Source organism: Ranitomeya variabilis, chromosome 1, assembly GCF_051348905.1.
Source record: "Ranitomeya variabilis isolate aRanVar5 chromosome 1, aRanVar5.hap1, whole genome shotgun sequence".
Lineage (NCBI taxonomy): Eukaryota > Metazoa > Chordata > Amphibia > Anura > Dendrobatidae > Ranitomeya > Ranitomeya variabilis.
Window position 1 is genome coordinate 79,234,892 of NC_135232.1, and position 21,369 is coordinate 79,256,260.

At 40.6% G+C, this 21,369-nt stretch overlaps 1 protein-coding gene across 2 annotated transcripts in view; it reads left to right on the top strand.

Moving 5' to 3' along the window:
• HCN1 (hyperpolarization activated cyclic nucleotide gated potassium channel 1) overlaps positions 1–21,369 on the top strand; it is a 508,213-nt gene that overhangs the window by 441,289 nt on the left and 45,555 nt on the right. For both annotated transcript variants that reach the window (XM_077285340.1, XM_077285350.1), the window contains exons 6-7: positions 9,915–10,155; positions 15,100–15,264. In XM_077285340.1, coding sequence (XP_077141455.1) covers positions 9,915–10,155; positions 15,100–15,264 — 406 coding nt within the window. The remainder of the gene's footprint in view (positions 1–9,914; positions 10,156–15,099; positions 15,265–21,369) is intronic.

Genomic DNA, 21,369 nt, shown 5'->3' on the forward strand with positions numbered 1-21,369 from the left:
GTTCTGCCTGAAAGAGTGTTCTTCCACGCTGACCTGCAGTGTGGGGCAAGAATCTAGGTGTCGTGGATGAGCATATTTCCTGTGCTCCAGAAATTTATTTAAGAGTGAGGGATGGCTGCTGGCCCTCAAAAATGAATAAATGAAAGTCAGCTATTGGCCCTACAAATTTTATAATTGAGGGCTGGCAGCTGGCCCTACACAATTTTATAAGTATTTTTATGAGTTCTCCTCAAAGCATGGGTCAAGAAGGGGGAATAACCAGTAATGAGTGTAGTCCAAACTGCATATAACACGTGGGTCAGAGAAAAAGCAGTGGTACATAAAGTTACCATGTCTGCCAAAGTCCCAACAGTCAAGACTTCCTTGTCACCCCTCCCTCTCCTAACATGTCAGTATCGTTGCTGGAAATAAATTTAAAAAAAAAAAGTTTGGTTCAGGTACCAGAACACTACCCGAACCTGACCCCATTCACATGAATGGTGGCCCGAACATCCAGTGTTTGCCATGCTTTCATCTGCATGACTGCGCAGCAAACACTGCCTCTGATTTGCGGTAAGTTCATTACCGGCTGTCAGATCATTACCGGCTGTCAGATCATTACCGTCTGTCAGAGAGCCGCGGCTTGGCACCGTCCAGGTTGAAAAGTATTTATCGCATACATGGATTATGGCATGGGACAGAACGCCTGACAGGTGAACGAATTGGTTGTTTATTATTTTAGGTTTTTTTTACAGGAAACAATGGCTTCAATGGAATGGGTGTTAGGTGAGTATAACCGTGTTTGTTATTTTTAAATAAAAAAGTAAAAGTGTGGTTTTTTGCAGATGACAGCGCAATAAACACCCAGTGTTCGGTGGGATGAACTCGAACAGTGACACGGATTTCCTGGTGAAATTCATTTTTGGGGTCCGTGCCTGAACATTATGTGTTCGGTGCAGGCCCCCAACTTTACTGCTCAGGTTCGCCCATCTCTATTAAACATTCAATATTTTTTGTAAGACACCTCCTAAAATTGACAAATACACACTTGCTCATCATTCTATTTGAAGATTGTACCAATAACATGAATACAACTTGTATCCTTTTGGTAAGGTTTCCTGGGAGTTTGAACCAGAGACAAGCTCCTGATAGGTGGTAAGTACACATAATGAAAGAGATGGGATTCTCAGCATCTCTGTTTCGTTTTGTAGGCCTTTAAATTCAACTCACACCTCCAGACTATAACACTTGACACTGCATGGAAGCCTCCTGCAGCACTTCAATAATCCTGTGTATTCACATATGGAGAGATCTGTCAATATATCATAATATGGACTGTGTGCAGTTTTATAATCTTGTGTGAAATCTGTTAATACAGTGCAGTCAATTTTTATGTAGATATAAATTGCAACATGGGTTGAAAAAAAACAAATTTAACATTACATTATAACGCTTGATACCATTTATCATTACATAACCATTCTATTCTTTTTTTAAAGATATTCCATCAAGCAGTAGTGTAGCACCAGGCCCTGCGCTCTGAGGGGCCCACCCGGACCTATGCTACTTTTAACTGTATTGGTGTGCTTAGCTATGGGGCCTGTGAGCTAGGAGGGCAAACATGACACTGGTCTCTCACTCGCCTGTTATCACAAGTTCAACTGTATGATCATCCTGGATGCTGATACAGTTGGAAGCAATGATGAAAGAGGGAGCATCAGCTGACACTCCCTTTCCCATTATTCTTCCTCGGCATTTGACATCTCAATGCAGAGGGGGAGTTGCTGTCACTACATGGCACCCTCTGTGCATAGAAGTGAACACAAAGCTTCAGAGCGCTCGCAGCAGGAATAGGAGAGGTGAGTATTGTATTTTTTTAAATGGGAAGTGCAATATACTGTGTGGAGGGCTAAAGGGAGAGAATTATACTATATTGAGGACTTTGGGGAGTGAATTATACTATATACAGGACTATGGGGAGTGCATGATATTGTATGAAGGACTATGACATGCATTTTAGTATAAGGAGCACTATGGGGCATATAATCTTGTGTGAAATCTGTTAATACTATATGGAGGACTATAGGGAGTGCATTATACAATATTGAGGATTATGGGGAGTGCATTATACTATATTGAGGAGTATGGGGAGTGCATTATACTATATGGAGGACTATCGGGAGTGCATGATACTGTATGAAGGACTATGGCATGCATTTTAGTATAAGGAGGACTATAGGGCATGCATTATACTATATGGATGACCATGGGGAGTGTATTTTACTATATGGAGGACTATAGGGAGTGCATTATACTATATTGAGGACTATGGGGGAGTGCATTATACTATATTGAGGACTATGGGGAGTGCGTTATACTATATGGAGGACTATGGGGAGTGCATGATACTGTATGAAGGACTGTGACATGCATTTTAGTATAAGGAGGACTATAGGGCATGCATTATACCATATGGATGACCATGGGGAGTGTATTTTACTATATTGAGGACTATGGGGAGTGTATTTTACTATATGGAGGACTATAGGGAGTGCATTATACTATATTGAGGACTATGGGGAGTGCATTATACTATATGGAGGACTATCGGGAGTGCATGATACTGTATGAAGGACTATGGCATGCATTTTAGTATAAGGAGGACTATAGGGCATGCATTATACTATATGGATGACCATGGGGAGTGTATTTTACTATATGGAGGACTATAGGGAGTGCATTATACTATATTGAGGACTATGGGGGAGTGCATTATACTATATTGAGGACTATGGGGAGTGCGTTATACTATATGGAGGACTATGGGGAGTGCATGATACTGTATGAAGGACTGTGACATGCATTTTAGTATAAGGAGGACTATAGGGCATGCATTATACCATATGGATGACCATGGGGAGTGTATTTTACTATACTGAGGACTATGGGGAGTGTATTTTACTATATGGAGGACTATAGGGAGTGCATTATACTATATTGAGGACTATGGGGAGTGCATTATACTATATTGAGTACTATGGTGAGTGCATTATACTATGTGGAAGACTATGGGGAGTACATTATATTATATTCAGGACTATGAGGGGTGCATGATAATATACGGAGGACTATGGAAAGTTCAATATACTATATGGAGGACTATGAGGAGTGCATGATACTCTATGGAGGACTATGGGGTGCTTTATACTATATGGAGAACTATGGAGTATGTATAATACTGTATGCAGGACTACAGGGCATGCATTATACTATATGGAGGACTATGGGGCATGCATTATACTATATGGCGGACTATAAGGCGTGCATTATACAATATCAGAGGGGCCGCCATCATACAGTATGGAAGCTAATGTGAGGCCTTTGTACAGTGTGCCGGCCATCATGTAGTGTTGGGAGCATCAAACAGTTTGGGGGCTTTTAAGGGATCACTATACTGTGTGAGGGTACTATACAGTGTGGGAGCATTATACTGTGTATAGGAGAGCAATATGTTGTGTAGAGGGGAGCTGTACAGGGGGCAGACTTGTTTTAAAGTTAAGTGGGCACTTACTGTTATAAGGACACTTAAGTTATTGTGACTATCAAAGGGGTACACAAAGGGCATTATTACTTTCTAGGAGGTAAAATGTGGACACAGTTTTCTAGGGCACTTGAGGAGCGCCCCCGTGGGCCGGGGGTACTCGGTACCAGGTCCTTCGGTCCTCAAGGGGGATGTCACGGTGGCTGACTGGGTCCGTGGCCCTAGGGACGTCCGTTGAAAATAGGGGGAAAGGTCTTTAAAGGGATAATGTTCATGACGCCTTCTATGGTATTCGGTCAGGGTGACCGACGCTGCTTAGGGTTCCGCTGGGGTGATGTTATGGCAGCTAGATGGTATACCTTCCCACAGGTGAAGTATATCCCCAGGGCTTCCCAGTGTGTAGATGGTGGATGGTGTGAGGCGCAGTGAAGGACGAGGACACAAGGTTGCAGTCTCTTTACCTTTACTGAAGGCTTCAGCGTCCAGAGTCCAGAGCACCAGATCACAGGGCAAACAGAGTCCGGCCGGTCTGAAGGCAAATCCAGAGTCCCCTTATCCAGGTGGAAATTAGTAGCCTTCCTCTAGCGCCTGGGTGTTGTAGTACCTAACTGCTGAGCCTCTCATAAGGTCCTCACAACTGTTGTAGATGTTATAGATGTTATGTCTCTCTCTGTCCCCCAGATAGATAGGACAAACCTGTGTGACTGGTGACCTAAAGCTTTTTACAGGGACTCTAGCACGCCCCGGCCCCCACAAGTTGCCACCGTGTCTCCTGGGTATAGGGTGGATAGGTAACTTGCAATTAGCTGTCCTGCCAGTCTCTGAAGTAAAGCGTAGAGATCCTTACTCCCTCGGTATTCTGGCTACTGGATTTCTGTGCCTCAGAAGGAAACAGCCTGCTCCTGGCTGGTCTCCCTCTGATATTTCTCTCCTTTGTTCTGCTTTTCTGCACACTCCCTGCAATATGTTTGCTTTAGTGTCTTCTTCCAGGAGCTGCAGCACTTCATGCCACAGGGCTCCTAGGCTTCCTCTCCCCTTGTCTCCCTGACAGGAACTCAACAATTTCCCTCCAGATCAGGATGTTCTTATAGGGGAGTTCACCTTAAACAGGCTTAGAGCTCCTTCTTCTGGTCTGGAGTGTGAACATGTTGCATGCATTGTGTTTACCTGGTGAAGAGATCTCCTTTATTGCCTTCAAACATAACATCACTCCCCCATAGAGGAGAATGATATTACTGCAACGACCAGGACCCTGGGGCGCTGCACTTGCACATGGCACTAATATATTCTAAAGTGTTGTTTTACCATCTAGAGGGCACACAATGCCACACAGTAGGTGCAGTTAAAGGGACACATATGGCAGCAAAGGCTCAGTATTGAGGTATCAGCAGGTTAAAGAGTTTGTGCCAGTTGGGGCTGCAACTAGCTCTTCAAATAGTCTAAAGCATTTGCTTGTGGGTGAACTGTCCATGTTGTATCGGCTAATCAATGCTGAACATAGAGAGTTCAAACGATCCCTTTCTTTGAATCATGACCACCTGAAAATGAGGTAAAGCATCACCAATAAACAAGGTAGTGCTAAGAGAATGTGTTAGGGCTAGCGGAACGCACCGAGTTAATAGATGAAGTTATTGGTGCATTCGCAGCCCGGGGTCCACCATGCAGGAGGAACCTGCTGCTAGCAAATGGAACTATATGGCAGTATAAGCGAACTCTGTTACTTCACAGAGTCACCAACAAAAGAAAGCACTGTGCCCTGTTAGACACACAGGAGTACACAGCTAACTGCTGAGCTGATAGCAGTCAGTGGTCTTGCACACACACAAACTCCTCACTGGAGGTGCCTGTATACTAGGGGCTTATTTTAGAGGGGGACCCTGAATACATACACACAAAACTCCTCACCAGAGGTGCCGGTATTCTAGGGGCTTATTTCAGTTGGGGCCCTAAATACATACACACAAGACCACACTGGCGCAAAGCACATAACAGATTGATATTAGCGCATGGCCGTGCGGTCATGCAAACCTTTTATAGCTGCAGCAACTTCAGGACCTTCCCAGAAGGACCAATGGGAGGCTGCCACAGAACTTGAGCAACTTCAGGACATTCCTAGAGGACCAATGGGAGTTGCTGTAGTACCTGAGCATGTGACCCTTGATCTCCAATGAGAGATCTTACCCTGGGCATGCTCAGAAGGGGAAAAGTAGGACTTAGTCCCAAAGCCGTCTGCTCGCCGCTGAACTGTACTGGCTACAATGGCAGAAGCTGGAAAGGCAGCAGTAACCCTTTGCACAGTATCAGACTGAGCGAGACGCTGGGACCGACACCTCCGCTGAGCTGGCTCCACTGCAGCAGGAGAAGAATGGGAGACAGCAGCGGAGATGGCCCGAGATTCCCCCTGTCCAGAGGCGGGAACTCGACCCCTAACACAATGCCACATCCATTTATTTCTACATTTTGCTCATAAAATGCATAACACAGCTCCCAAAAATGGTGATGAAGAGGTAAAGTGGTCATGTGCATGTAGCATCACCTGTACTCCCATTTATGCTGCAAATCTTGAAAGGTTGTCTTTCACATTTGCTAAATATATTTCTTCTTATAAAACAAATTTCTGACAGCGATAAAAATAACAAAATTGAGCTGTTGCATTATTAAATACTGTATTTAGCTTCGCTTAATGAGCAATAACTCGCTTGGGGTGACATTCAGATTCAATATCCTCCTTCATGAATATTGCTAATACCGTCAATAGTGCAGAGACTAGACACAATATCCTTTGGATTCTGTGTAATGTGCACATTCCTTCAGACAGTGACATCTGAAAAGGAATGACATAAAGTAAGACTATTGCAGAATTTAGATTTTAGACTTTCTGTGGGGCCTGTGACTATAAACAGTAGATGCATTCTTAATATTTTATAGCAATGTTTCATATCTATCCACTTAAAGGGTCACTATCATCAGAAAATGACCTACTGTTTAAATCATTTGGTTAACAAAAAATAGTAATTTTTTTTTCATATCATGATTCTTATTTAGAAAAACAAAATTTGTAATATTGTCATTTTTTACAGGCCACTGGGGATTTCTTAGACTCATAATTCCTGTCATTTTAGGAAGCCTTTTCAGCAAGGTTTCATGTTATAAGAGGCTAGATTAAAAGAACTGATAAGACCTCTATACACAGCTGGTAACACATGATCCATTAATCACAATAGATGTCATAGATGACCCTTCTCCACCTCCCTTCACAATGATCTTTGCACACACTGTTAGGGTTGGTGGATTGCACCAAATAAATTTAATGAGGAAGTGCAATCGCAACCCGGGGTCCACCGTGCCGAGATGTAAAACTGCAGCTAATGTGAACAATGTCGGAGAACGCAGTGAGTGATTGCTAGCTTGCATGGAGATAGACATCACTCAGTGAACAGCACACGTAGTAGTGCCACTAGCACACAGTAACGAAGCTGGTGCTCTGTAATAGAGCTGTTTCACTTGCATACAACAACGAAAGATACGACACTAGACACGATCCCTATTAACTTCACAGAGGATCGAAGTCCACTAACGGAGCAGGCAGCAAACAGTGGTCAAACAGTCAGCAACAGCAACACAGCTATACGCCAGCCCTGAATCCACACACACACAAACTCCTCTCCGGAGGTGCCGGAATTCTAACTGCTTAACACTGACCCTGAGCACATTCTGACACAAACCACACAGTTGCAAAGTTCATACACATATGAACATAATTTGATCTTAGCATGCTGGCGTGTGCTCCAGAGAACCTTTTATACGTTCCGCTTCAGTCCAGTCAGACAGGTCCTTGCTCAAGGACCAATTCGGAACTGCCACATTACCCGAGCAGCTGACGACCGACCAGCAATGAGAAGTCGCCACCTCACGAGCATGCTCAGTAGAGTGATTTCTGGAACGTCTGTTTTCAGCTGCTTATTGCTGATTACCATAGCTTTGGCTGGAAGCAGCAGTAACCAAGCGAACCGCCCTAGTCTGAGCAAGACGCTGAGACTAACGTCTTTGCTGAGCAGCTCCTCCTGCGGCCGGAGCAGAATGGGAAACTGCAGAGGCAGACAAGGCTTGGGATCTACCCCGTGCAGTGGGAGAATTCCGGCGCCTAACACGCTCATTAGATTTTTCAATACAAAACAACAGAATCAGTGTTTGATCATTGTGGTTAATGTGCAAGTGTTGTTTCCTGAAACAACAGGAAGTTTAAGTCTAAAATAGCTCCAGTGGCCAATGTGAAAATTGCAAGATTTCTTTTTTTATTTTCAGTAAAAATGATAATAAAAAAATTAAAAATTGTCAAAAATGGAAAAAAAATTAACACAGAAAAACAGATTTAAACAATAAACAATTTTTTATGATAGGTTCCTTTTAATAATAAAGATGAGCAAATTAATTTGTAATTAGTTCATATTAATTCTTTTGAGGTTGGAAGGATATTTACCTCTCCTAAGGCTTTCACCTTCTCGTCTTATCGTGTTGCTCCCTGTCTGCTCGTCCACTCGCTTCAGAACAGTTTTCACTTCTGTTTGGTGACTAGGTCTCATGTGGTCATGTGAGGCATGATGCAGGTCATGTGACTGCTTGAGGCCTAGTCTGCACCAGATTATCCAGACAAAAGACAGAGGAGAAGACCTGTTTGAAGAGCAGAGGACCGGGTGAGGGGTGGGCATATGGTAATACTTTTATTTGCCATTTCTCACTGTCATCATCATTGCAAAATACCCCATTCTTGTCTAACTGTCACCACTGTAGGGTCATAAAACTATGCAATTCTATGCAAGCCAGAATGGAGGCTAAGACAAAGGCAGCAGTTGTCACTTTGATTAATGATCCCTGTGATCGACTTGAATCACCTTTAAATAATTGTGTTCTATTCAATGAACTCTATTTATACTGTAAGATTTCATTTAGAAAAAAGGAAAATTCAGCCATGCTTGCTCACTTTCCCAATGCTGTTTCGAACTCATGCACGCTTTTTAAAGACCTCCTTCTGCCTATTCAAAACACATGTATACTTGTGTGCATTTTTCCTTTTTTTTTCCCTTTTTCCTTGACATTTGCTTAACAAACGTCGAGCAAACACCTAATGCACATAAGATGGTCAGCTGGTTCTCACAAAATCGATGAGTTCAGCCATTATTAGTCTAATTTGTATGGTCACCTTGAGTGTTTTATTGCACTTCGACTTTAGGAAAGTTGATCCCTTCTTAAGATTGAAAAAGACTCAAGATTACTAGAGAGGAAATATTGCTAGAGATCAAATACTGCTGTTGTCAACTTTGATCTGGATCTTGGAAGGTGTCCAGTAGTGTAGGTAGAGTCCAATATTTGCCAGACAAAATTTGGACCTGGGCCCCTACCTTCATGTTTGTCAGATGTATAGGCCCTTGTAGCATTCTAATTCCTAGAAAGACATATGTGTTGCACCCCTCCTCCACCTAATTTAATAATATACCCTATCCTGTGCTAATGTCACCTATCATGGATCCCTTTCTGGTATAATGTCCTCCATCCTCAGTCCCTTCCTGTAATAATGTTCCACATCCTGGGCCCCTTCCAGTTATATTGTACAACATCCTGGTATAATGTCCCCCATCCTGGACTCCTTCCAGTAATATTGTCCCCCATCATGGTGTAATGTCCACATCTTAGCCCTTTCCAGTAAAATATGTCACCTATCCTGGTATAATATCCCCCTTCCTGAGCTCCTTCCTGGTATATTGTCCCCCATTCTGGAGCCCTACCAGTAATAATATCCCCATCCTAGTATACCACCCATATCCTGGGCCCCTTCTTGGTATAATGTCTAACATCCTAGACCCATCCTGTAATAATGTTCTACGTTCTGCCATTTAAAAATCACATTAAAAAAAAAGATTCTTTTAACCTTTCCGTACTCTGACGACTTTGGCGTTCCCGCTATTGGAGACATGACGTCACTGCTATGTGCCACCTGTGACTGACTGAGACTCTTCCTCTTACTTCCTAATTCACCTACATGAAGTTATCATTTTTACAGTGGAGCTACAGCCCTGCCACTGGTCACTGTTGGTGCATGTCTAACAGTGAGCATTTTGGAATTATTAATGTATAGGAGTTTAAGAAAAAGAAGCTTTAAAAATAAAATAAAAGCAATGTAGGATTATGTAAATGCAGTAAAAAAAATGACTTTACCAATAACTTAGCATTAGCAGACTTTGTAGTGGCTATGGTTGGATGCGTGGGATCCGTCTCATGGGAATATGTTCCCTTTAATGGACACATACTGACCACATATGGCACTATTGTTGTTAAATATGATAACGTGATGGTATGTACTCTAATTTCACGGTATTTCTCTTGTGTTCTATTTTAGGAAATAGTCAATTTCAACTGTCGAAAACTAGTGGCTACTATGCCTCTGTTTGCTAACGCAGACCCGAACTTCGTCACAGCCATGCTCAGCAAATTGAGGTTTGAGGTTTTCCAGCCTGGAGATTATATAATCCGCGAAGGAGCAGTTGGGAAGAAGATGTATTTTATTCAGCATGGTGTGGCCGGTGTCATAACCAGGTCCAGCAGGGAAATGAAACTGACTGATGGATCATATTTTGGAGGTCAGTATGATTAAAATGGGGTGAAAGTCCTCTTTACAAAAATTCTGATCGCTGCAGGTAGTAAGGTAAGGCAAGAATGTCAATATTAAATAATAACATGATGCAAGAAAAAAATCAAATTTATGAAATTGTCTCATCTGTCTTGTTCCAGTTTCTTGTGCTCTATTCATGTTTTCAGTTATACTATAAAAATGCAGGTTACTTTCCCCCACAAAATCAGCTCTTGCTCATCTCCTGCTGCTATTTCTGATAGATTTTTAATCATTACTACAAATATATAAATACCATTTTTCAGGAGAAGAATTATAAACCATTACTTATTTGTTATCCACATAGCTCCTAAACAACATGCTTAATTAATTAATATATATTAGTTGAAATTTAATATAGTACATGTCCCATAATGATTCATCTAAAAAGTACAACTCTTGCTACAAAAAAATAGCTTATCTCAGAATGTAAAGAGTTATACACTTTGGGCCATTTTCAGGATTTGCGCTTTTTAAGGCTCTAAAACATATTCTCATTTAGGCTGGTTTCACACTTGCGTACAAGAGTGCTGCGGATGGAAGCGTCCTTCCTCCCTCCTTCCTCCCTGAAGCCCCGCCTATGCTCCGCCTACTTCTCGTTGCGTCCTGCGTTGCCCTGCGTACCTATCTTTAACATTCAGTACGCAGGGACATGCGTTGTATGCGGATGTGTCCGCATGCGGCGAGTTCAGGTGTGAGGCGACCGCACGAAAATGCAAAATGTCCCTGTGTACCCAATGTTAAAGATAGGTACGCAGGGCAATGCAGAACGCAAGGAGAAGTAGGCGGAGCATAGGCGGGGCTTCAGGGAAGAAGGTAGGAAGTACGTTGCCATCCGCAGCACTCCCGTAAGCAAGTGTGAAACCAGCCTAAGATAGATTCATATTATTTTTGCCTCCTTTTTTCACAATACACTGGGCTTAATATATATATCATTTAGTTATGCTTTTTATATATATATATATATATATATATATATATATATATATATATACGGGAAAAACATAAACAAAAATAAGAAATATGTTTTTTTATTTTCTTTTTACATTTTTTTAAATTTATAAACACAAAGGTCAGTTAATACATTTTAAATTCTATTCCCCTTTCCATACAAGATATTTTTATATTTTTATATTCCATATTTATGTCAAATAAATAAATATATATATATATATATATATATATATATATATATATATATATATATATATATATATATATATATATATATATATATACAACCCCTGGCAAAAATTATGGAATCTCCATCCTTTGGGGATGTTCATTCAGTTCTTTAATTTTGTAGAAAAAAAGCAGATCACAGACATGGCACAAAACTAAAGTCATATCAAATGGCAACTTTCTGGCTTTAAGAAACACTAATGAAATCAAGAACAAAAAATGTGGTATCACTCAATTCTGAGGAAAAAATTATGGAATCATGAAAAACAAACAAACAAAAAAACACCCCAAAACATCACTAGTATTTTGTTGCACCACCTCTGGCTTTTATAGCAGCTTGCAGTCTCTGAGGCATGGACTTAATGAGTGTCACACAATACTCTTCATCAATCTGGCTCCAACTTTCTCTGATTGCTGTTGCCAGATCAGCTTTGCAGGTTGGAGCCTTGTCATGGACCATTTTCTTCAACTTCAACCAAAGATTTTCAATTGGATTGAGATCTGGACTATTTGCAGGCCATGACATTGACCTTATGTGTCTTTTTTCAAGGAATATTTTCACAGTTTTGCTCTATGGCAGGATGCATTATCATCTTGAAAAATGATTTCATCATCCCCAAACATCGTTTCAAGTGATGGGATAAGAAAAGTGTCCAAAATATCAACATAAACTTGTTCATTTACTGAAGATGTAATGACAGCCATCTCCCCAGTGCCTTTACCTGACATGCAGCCCCATATCATCAATGACTGTGGAAATTTGCTTGTTCTCTTCAGGCAGTCATCTTTATAAATCTCATTGGAACGGCACCAAGTTCCAGCATCATCACCTTGCCCAATGCAGATTCGCAATTCATCACTGAATATGACCTTCATCCAGTCATCCACAGTCCACGATTGCTTTCCTTAGCCCATTGTAACCTTGTTTTTTTCTGTTTAGGTGTTAATGATGGCTTTCGTTTAGCTTTTCTGTATGTAAATCCCATTTCCTTTAGGCAGTTTCTTACAGTTCGGTCACAGACGTTGACTCCAGTTTACACCCCTTTTTTCATCATTTGTTTTGTTGTGCATTTCCTGTTTTGGAGACATATTGCTTTAAGTTTTCGGTCTTGATGCTTTGATGTCTTCCTTGGTCTACCAGTATGTTTGCCTTTAACAACCTTCCCATGTTGTTTGTATTTGGTGCAGATTTTAGACACAGCTGACTGTGAACAACCAACATCTTTTGCAACATTTACCCTCTTTTAAGAGTTTGATAATCCTCTCCTTTGTTTCAATTGACATCTCTTGTGTTGGAGCCATGATTCATGTCAGTCCACTTGGTGCAACAGCTCTCCAAGGCGAGATCACTTAGATGCAGACTAACGAGCAGATCTAATTTGATGCAGGTGTTATTTTTGGGTATGAAAATTTACAGGGTGATTCCATAATTTTTTCTTCAGAATTGAGTGATTCCATAATTTTTCCCCTATGCTTGGTTAAAAAAAGTAACCATTACTGACTACCACATTTTTTGTTCTTGATTTCTTTTTGTGTTTCTTAAATCCAGAAAGTTGCCATTTGAAATGACTTTAGTTTTGTACCTGTGATCTGCTTTTTTTCTGCAAAATTAAAGAACTGAATGAACATCCTCAAAGGCCGGTGATTCCATAATTTTTGCCAGGAGTTGTATATACATATTTTTTAACAATTATTATATTAGACATATTTTCTTTGAGGGTGTGGCTAGAAATAGAGATTTAGACTGGCAGTATCTATTTCATTTTTTATATTTATACTTATTTATTTCATTTTCTTTACACACTATGCCCCCACCATAAGGTCTTAAAAGGCCTTTTTAATATATTAATATAGTCTTATTATTGCTGATTTCTCTTTTAACTCGGGCTGGTATATTAGCCACGGTTACAGAGGAGTTTAAGCTTTCTGTCTGCTTAGCAGAGCTCCCTACACCCAGTCATCAGATGTTCAGCTTTGTGTATACAGAGATCGAGGAGAAAGTGGATATGTTAATAACCATATTTATCTTCTCTTTGGGAAGTCTACCTGTGTGTGACAATCAGCTCCTCACTTTCACAACTGCACAAAACCTGTGCTAGCTGCTTACACTGCACTGATGTTTTAGAAAATCAGTGCAGAATAAAGTGTGGGCTGCCTGGATGTTTCAAGTCTATAGGCAGTCCAGAAGTAGTTAAATGATTAAAAAAATACCCACATAGGTCCTGAGTAAGTTGAAAACATTGAGATGACATTGAAATTGTACAGGAGAAATTAGGGATGCAGTCAGAAAATTGTACGTAGTGTCAGCATAGATCTCCAATATGTACAATGGCAAACACTTTTGTAATAAATGGACCTTGGTGATGTCCTTAAATCAATAAACTAAACAGATATCAGAGCATAATACATACAGAATACAAGTTAAATATTACAGAATAGTGCTATAAAAATCACATTGTTAAATGTGTAAATAATCCCCCATGTAAGACACAAAAAACAACATATGGCTATGTGCCCACGTTGAGTATTTGCTTGCAGAAATTTCTACAAGGTTTCGGCATCTCTTGGCAGCAAAACTGCTGCGGCAAAAACCCGCATAGGTGCGTTTTTGCCGCGTTTTTGTATGCAGTTTTGCATGCATTTTTGTACAGCAATAAAGGCTTTTTTTTTAGCTAAATAAAGATATTTAAAAAACTTTTGTGATGTAATTTCTTTTTTCAACACTACCTTTTTCAATCAGATGCAGTAGCATCATAGTAATGAGATTAGGGCTTGGTGTCAGCAGCCGTCATTGACACCAAGCCCTAGGCTTAGTAACGAAAAGGTGTCAGCCCGACACCCTCATTACTAAGACAGTAAGTAAATACACATACAAACAAACACACACAGACACAAACACACATTGTCACCAGCCTATGTAGGAGCATTAACAGAATGAACCTACATAGGCTGTAACCAAACAGCAACTCTTAATTTATAGAAAAAAAAAATGAAAACAAAATTGCATGGGCTCCTGCATAATTTTCATAACCAGCAGAAGGAAAGCTGAGGGCTGTTGTTTAGCTTGCATAAGGATTCCATAGCATTTTTGGCCCATTTCCACTCGTAAAAAATGCGAAAAACGCACCGTGTGCAGATAGCCTAACCAACACATGGTGAGCATGCAATGTAATGTAGGAAATAGAAAAAATAAATAGAAAATAAGAAAGAAAAGACAGAAAAAAAGCCAGAAAGTTTGAAATAATAATTATGCTTGTTTAAAATATAGTTGAAAATGATATTACGGGAAACTGTGGGTAATAATTCATATACAGTTCGCAGCTTTTAAACCATGTTGCCAAAGTTCATCAGAAAATCTAGACCTGTTTGGATTGCATTCCTTTGACATTAGAATTTCTAAAAGTTTTTTTTATCGACCATTACAATAAATTCATAAGATATTTACATTTCATAAAAGTATTTCCTTTTATACTAATGCATTGTGCTGAACCTTTCTGACATGTTAATTGAAGGTTCTGAAACACCATTACAGGAAGAACAATGTAAAAGTTTTGTTTTAAAGTTGCACAAAATGTTGAAAGTTCTAAGAGCTTTTCAGAATTTGTTCAGAATAACGTAAATTGCATATAGATCGTTGATACATGAAGATAAATTACACTGTGTGCAGAATTTTTAGGCACTGAGTATTTTGAGCATTAACACAGAATAAACCTTTTTTACTGCTGTTTTTCAGAGATTTGCCTTCTAACAAAGGGTCGTCGAACAGCCAGTGTGAAAGCTGAGACTTACTGCCGGTTGTACTCGCTATCCGTGGAGAATTTTAATGAAGTACTAGAGGAATATCCCATGATGAGGAGAGCCTTCGAAACTGTTGCCATTGACAGACTAGACAGGATAGGTATTATATTTTTTACCTATTTTTCCATCCGGTCCCAGACAGTGATGCATTTAGTGTGTTTAGCCTATAGAAAAATGCATTGTTGAAGGCCAACACATCATTCATCATCATTGACAGTGCTTTTATGCATGTGCATGCTGGATAGGTGCTTTCTTCTATATTGCTACATGTATTACTGCTGTTATTGACAAGGATTGATGGACAAAGCAGTGGAAAAATCATCGACTACACCAATTTCTTGCTTAATGTATTTTTTTTTTTTTGCGTTTTACTAGAGCTCATATGAGGATATGAGGGTCGGGGTCATCTGGAATTATTCTTAGAAATATTAAGATTTTTTTTCTTCATTTTATATTTAATTTGACCAATATTTTTGGAACCAGTTCATGTTCACATTTAGATGGACTCGTATTGTAAATTCATCAAAATAACAAAAAACATTTTTTGTGGTTACGTTTTAGGTATTTTAAGGCTGTTTTTATTTTTCTGACCAATTTAATCTACAGGGTGGGCCATGTATATGGATACACCTGGGTGGGCCATGTATATGGATACACCTAAATAAAATGGGAATGGTTGGTGATATCAACTTCCTATTTGTGGCACATTAGTATATGGGAGGGGGAAAACTTTTCAAGATGGGTGGTGACCATGGCGGCCATTTTGTAGTCAGCAATTTTGGATCCAACTTTAGACAGTGCCTTGCGAACATATTTGGCTCCCTGGTACTTTTCAACCTTTTCCCACATATCGTGCTTCAAACATAAACATACCAAATGTAAATTTTTGGTGAAGAATCAACAACAAGTGGAACACAATTGTGAAGTTGAACAAAATTTATTGGTTATTTTAAATTTTTTTGGAAGGTCAAAAACTGAAAAGTGGGGCGTGCAATATTATTTGGCCCCTTTAACTTAATACTTTGTTGCACCACCTTTTGCTGCGATTACAGCTGCAAGGCACTTGGGGTATGTCTCTATTAGTTTTGTACATTGAGAGACTGAAATTCTTGCCCATTCTTCCTTGGCAAACAGCTCGAGCTCAGTGAGGTTTGATTGAGATCGTTTGTGAACAGCAGTTTTCAGCTCTTTCCACAGATTCTCGATTGGATTGAGGTCTGGATTTTGACTTGGCCATTCTAACACCTGGATACATTTATTTGTGAACAATTCCATTGTAGATTTTGCTTTATGTTTGGGATCATTGTCTTGTTGGAAGACAAATCTATGTCACAGTTTTGGGTCTTTTGCAGACTCCAACAGGTTTTCTTCAAGAATGGTCCTGTATTTGGCTCATCCATCTTCCCATCAATTTTAACCTTCTTCCCTGTCCCTGCTGAAGAAAAGCAGGCCCAAACTATGAAGCTGCCACCACCATTTTTGACAGTGGGGATGGTGTGTTCAGGGGTATGAGCTGTGTTGCCTTTACGCCAAACATATCATTTGGCATTGTTGCCAGAAAGTTCGATTTTGGTTTAATCTGACGAGAGCACCTTCTTCGACATGTTTGGTGTGTCTCCCAGGTGGCTTGTTGCAAACTTTAAACGACACTTTTTATAGATATCTTTGAGAAATGGCTTTCTTCTTCCATAAAGGCCAGATTTGTGCAGTGTACGACTGATTGTTGCCCTATGGACAGACTGTCCCACCTCAGCTGTTAGATCTCTGAAGTTCATCCAGAGTGATCATGGGCCTCTTGGCTGAAACTCTGATCAGTCTTCTCCTTGTTTGAGATGAAAGTTTAGAGGGACGGCCGGGTCTTGGTAGATTTGCAGTGGTATGATACTCCTTCCATTTCACTATGATCACTTGCACAGTGCTCCTTGGGATGTTTAACGTTTTGGAAATCATTTTCTATCCAAATCCGGCTTTAAACTTCTCCACAACAGTATCACGGACCTGCCTGTTGTGCTCCTTGGTCTTCATGATGCTCTCTGTGCTTCAAACAGAACCCTGAGACTATCACAGAGCAGGTGCATTTATACGGAGACTTGATTACACACAGGTGGATTATATTTATCATCATTAGACATTTAGGACAACATTGGATCATTCAGAGATCCACAATGAACTTCTGGAGTGAGTTTGCTGCACTGAAAGTAAAGGGGCCGAATAATATTGCACGCCCCACTGTTCAGTTTTTGAATTTCCACAAAAATTTTAAATAACCAATAAATGTCGTTCAACTTCACAATTGTGTTCCACTTGTTGTTGATTCTTCACCAAAAATTTACATTTGGTATCTTTATGTTTGATGCATGATATGTGGGAAAAGGTTGAAAAGTTCCAGGGAGCCGAATACTTTTGCAAGGCACTGTATATGGCCCACCCAGATGTATCCATATAAATAGCCCACCCTGTACATCTCACCCTACACAAATTACTGGGGTAATAGTACACCCTCTGAGCCAGGAACCCATGAAGTTATGTGCTTTCTTTTATGTTACTGCATGCTTTTTAAATGGGATGTAGTGAACTTTAAGATACTCCATGTATTTTTTTTTTCTTAAAGGGAATCTGTCATCACTATTTGCCACCTCATCTAAGAGCAAAACAGGGTAAAAACCGAGACTCTGATTCCAGTGATGTGTCACTTACTGAGCTAATTGCAGTAGATTTGTTAAAAACCTCCAATTTAACAGCAATAGATGACCAGTAGAGGACTAGTAAGCCTGGTGCATTGTAGTCCTATATTTTCATGAGCTGTAAAATCCCACCCCCACCACTAATTGACTGATTCCTGCCTATGCACATTGTAGGCAGAAATCACCCAATCAGGGATTAGGGCAACGTTATTTAGAAAGCTGGTAGATCTGCAGCAGAGAAAACAATGATTTTATCAAAACTGCAGCAAGCAGCCCACTAAGTGATACATCGCTAGAATCTGGGTCTCTACTCCTACATCATGTTGCTCTCAGATGCGGTAACAAAAACTTGGTGACAGATTCCTTTTAATTCATGAAAAATAGGTTATAAGTCATGATTAAAGTTTCAGGTTACCAATCAGACTTCTTTTATAATAATGTATTTCATAATGATCAAAAGTTCAAAGTTATTGCATAAGTTGGCATTACAGACTCTGTGCCCAAATATTTAGACAATGGAAAGAAGGTCCAAATCCTTGATCTTGTCTATAGGATGCAGATATAGTAGTCTCACCCAAGCTTACCTAGTTTCAGATATCCCATTGGGGCCCAGGAGCATCATATTATGACCCTTGTAAAAGACATTCATTTTTTGGAGATGGTCGTATTAATAGGTTCTAGATTTGGCTGTTGTTTTAATCCTTTTCTCAAATGTCTGATTTCTAGCTCAATTTGTCGCTGTTATCTGTCATTTATTAAGCATCTTGGGCTCTTTTCACTCACTACCATTAGACAGAAGCCTTCAAAGTTTCTGTTGGATTGAGCATTCATTGTTGTTTTCATGACCTATCCAGTTTTTACACCTCTCTGTGTCGTTACATTGTAATTATAGAGCTTATTCATACCTACAATATGTCTACTTCTACTTTGATAAATTCATCAACATCCGTTACATAGAGATGTACCAAGCGGCAAACAAACAGCCAGCGCACTTAGCCATCAACATACCGTGACATTCAGACACTAAGCGCCCTATTTCTTAAGACTGGCCTAGCGCACGACTGTCTTAATGAAGGGCTCCTCAGAGTAAGATGTGCTGAATTCATTAAGAGGTGCCCGCCACTTAATAAAGAGGTGCCCACCACTTAATAAATTTGATCCACGTTCTCTGTGGTGTGCACCTCCGTGCGCAGCGCCTGAAATGCTACTCCAGTACTCAAGGACTGGAGTAGCATTTATGGCATACAAAATTGCAGCAGTTTTAATTAATTGGCCGGGATGACGTGGTCATGCCCCATCTTGGCTCCTCCCCAGTTCTACCCATTTCGGCGAAGCAGAATCGAGCTGGCATGAAAACGATAAAAATTGCTTCATTTTTGCTCAAAAATGTTCAGACTTTCATGTCTGTTATGCCAGTTTTTTGGGCATAGTAGCTTTGAAGATCTGGCTCCTAAGGGCTCTATTCATTAAGGTGTTTTTGCCAGAATATTGGCATAAAACACCTTCAAGTTGCTCGAAAACTTTGTGACTATTGATATTTTTATGCCAGTTTCGACCAGCTCCACCAAAGTGGATGAAGTTGGGGTTGACCAGGGTGTGGTGAAACCCACCCAATAACTTCAACAAATGTTATGGCGTAACTTACTCCAGAAATGTTACTCCAGTCCAGTGATAAGATGCACCTAATTCATTAATTGGTGTTTGCCTCTTATTGAATGTGGTGTGTCTTACTCCGGCACGCCCATCATTAAGCCTGGCGTATGAAATGCAAGCCTTAATGAATCGGAACAGCAATGGTTGTTCATTTGATGCTTGCTACATTTGTACCACTCCTGCAAACTATTAATAGTTATGTTTTTTTTCATATAATAGAAAAAATGATGAATAATTGAAATGAAATGGTAAAATATACGTTTTATGTTTGTTACTTTTGACATCATTTAGACTAGTATATATTATATTGTGTATATATAATATATTATATGTTGTGTGCGCGTACAAAACTGTGTGTCAGTATTCTCGTGGTTCGGTTATCTTTTAACAGTTCAAATAGAACTATAGCAGAACTAAATGCCTAACGTCCCCTTGGCGCTACATCCATCTGTAAAGTTGTCTTTGTCCAAGGGTTTTCTTCTGTCCTTATCATTAAGAGCTGTGACAGTCAGCTCTGATTTATCATTTTGTGAACAAATGTGAATACACCTTATAACCGCCTCCTTGGCAATCTCTTCCTCCGCCAATGTGCAGGCGCTGAACACAACCTGCACTTGCGCAAGTGCAGGCAGCAAAATCTCCAGTATCGGACAAAGGTCTAGACACATTCAGCACCTACACAGAAGTAGGGACAGAAAAGGAGACAGTAACATGACATGAACAAGTGACCATCGCAAACTTCCTTGTATGCAGAGGTCGCCACTAGTGTTGAGTGATACCGTCCGATACTTGAAAGTATCGGTATCGGAAAGTATCGGCCGATACCGGCAAAGTATCGGATCCAATCCGATACCGATACCCGATACCAATACAAGTCAATGGGACTCATGTATCGGACGGTATTCCTGATGGTTCCCAGGGTCTGAAGGAGAGGAAACTCTCCTTCAGGCCCTGGGAACCATATTAATGTGTAAAATAAAGAATTAAAATAAAAAATATTGCTATACTCACCTCTCCGACGCAGCCTGGACCTCAGCGAGGGAACCGGCAGCGTTGTTTGCTTAAAATTCGCGCGTTTATTTCCTTACTTGAATTCCCGGCTTGTGATTGGTCGCGTGCCGCCCATGTGGCCGCGACGCGACCAATCACAGCAAGCCGTGACGTAATTTTAGGTCCTTCAGTATTTTAAAATTACGTTCCGGCTTTGTGATTGGTCGCGTCGCGGTCACATGGGCGACGCGACCAATCACAAGCCGTGACGTCACGGGAGGCTGGACACGCGCACATTTTAAAATGCGCGCTTGTCCTGCCTCCCGTGACGTCCCAGCTTGTGATTGGTCGCGTCGCCCATGTGGCCGCGACGCGACCAATCACAGCAAGCCGTGACGTAATTTTAGGTCCTTCAGGATTTTAAAATTACGTTCTGGCTTGTGATTGGTCGCGACGCGATGCGACCAATCACAAGCCGTGACGTCACGGGAGGCTGGACACGCGCGCACATGGGCGGCACGCGACCAATCACAAGCCGGGACTTCAAGTAAGGAAATAAACGCGCGAATTTTAAGCAAACAACGCTGCCGGTTCCCTCGCTGAGGTCCAGGCTGCGTCGGAGAGGTGAGTATAGCAATATTTTTTATTTTAATTCTTTATTTTACACATTATTACATTAATGTTGTTTCGATACCGATACCCGATACCACAAAAGTATCGGATCTCGGTATCGGAATTCCGATACCCGCAAGTATCGGCCGATACCCGATACTTGCGGTATCGGAATGCTCAACACTAGTCGCCACGTCCATTGTTCACATAGTAGAATGATGGACAGTCAGTAGGGAGCCTTAGTTTGCACAATGGGTGTTGCTATA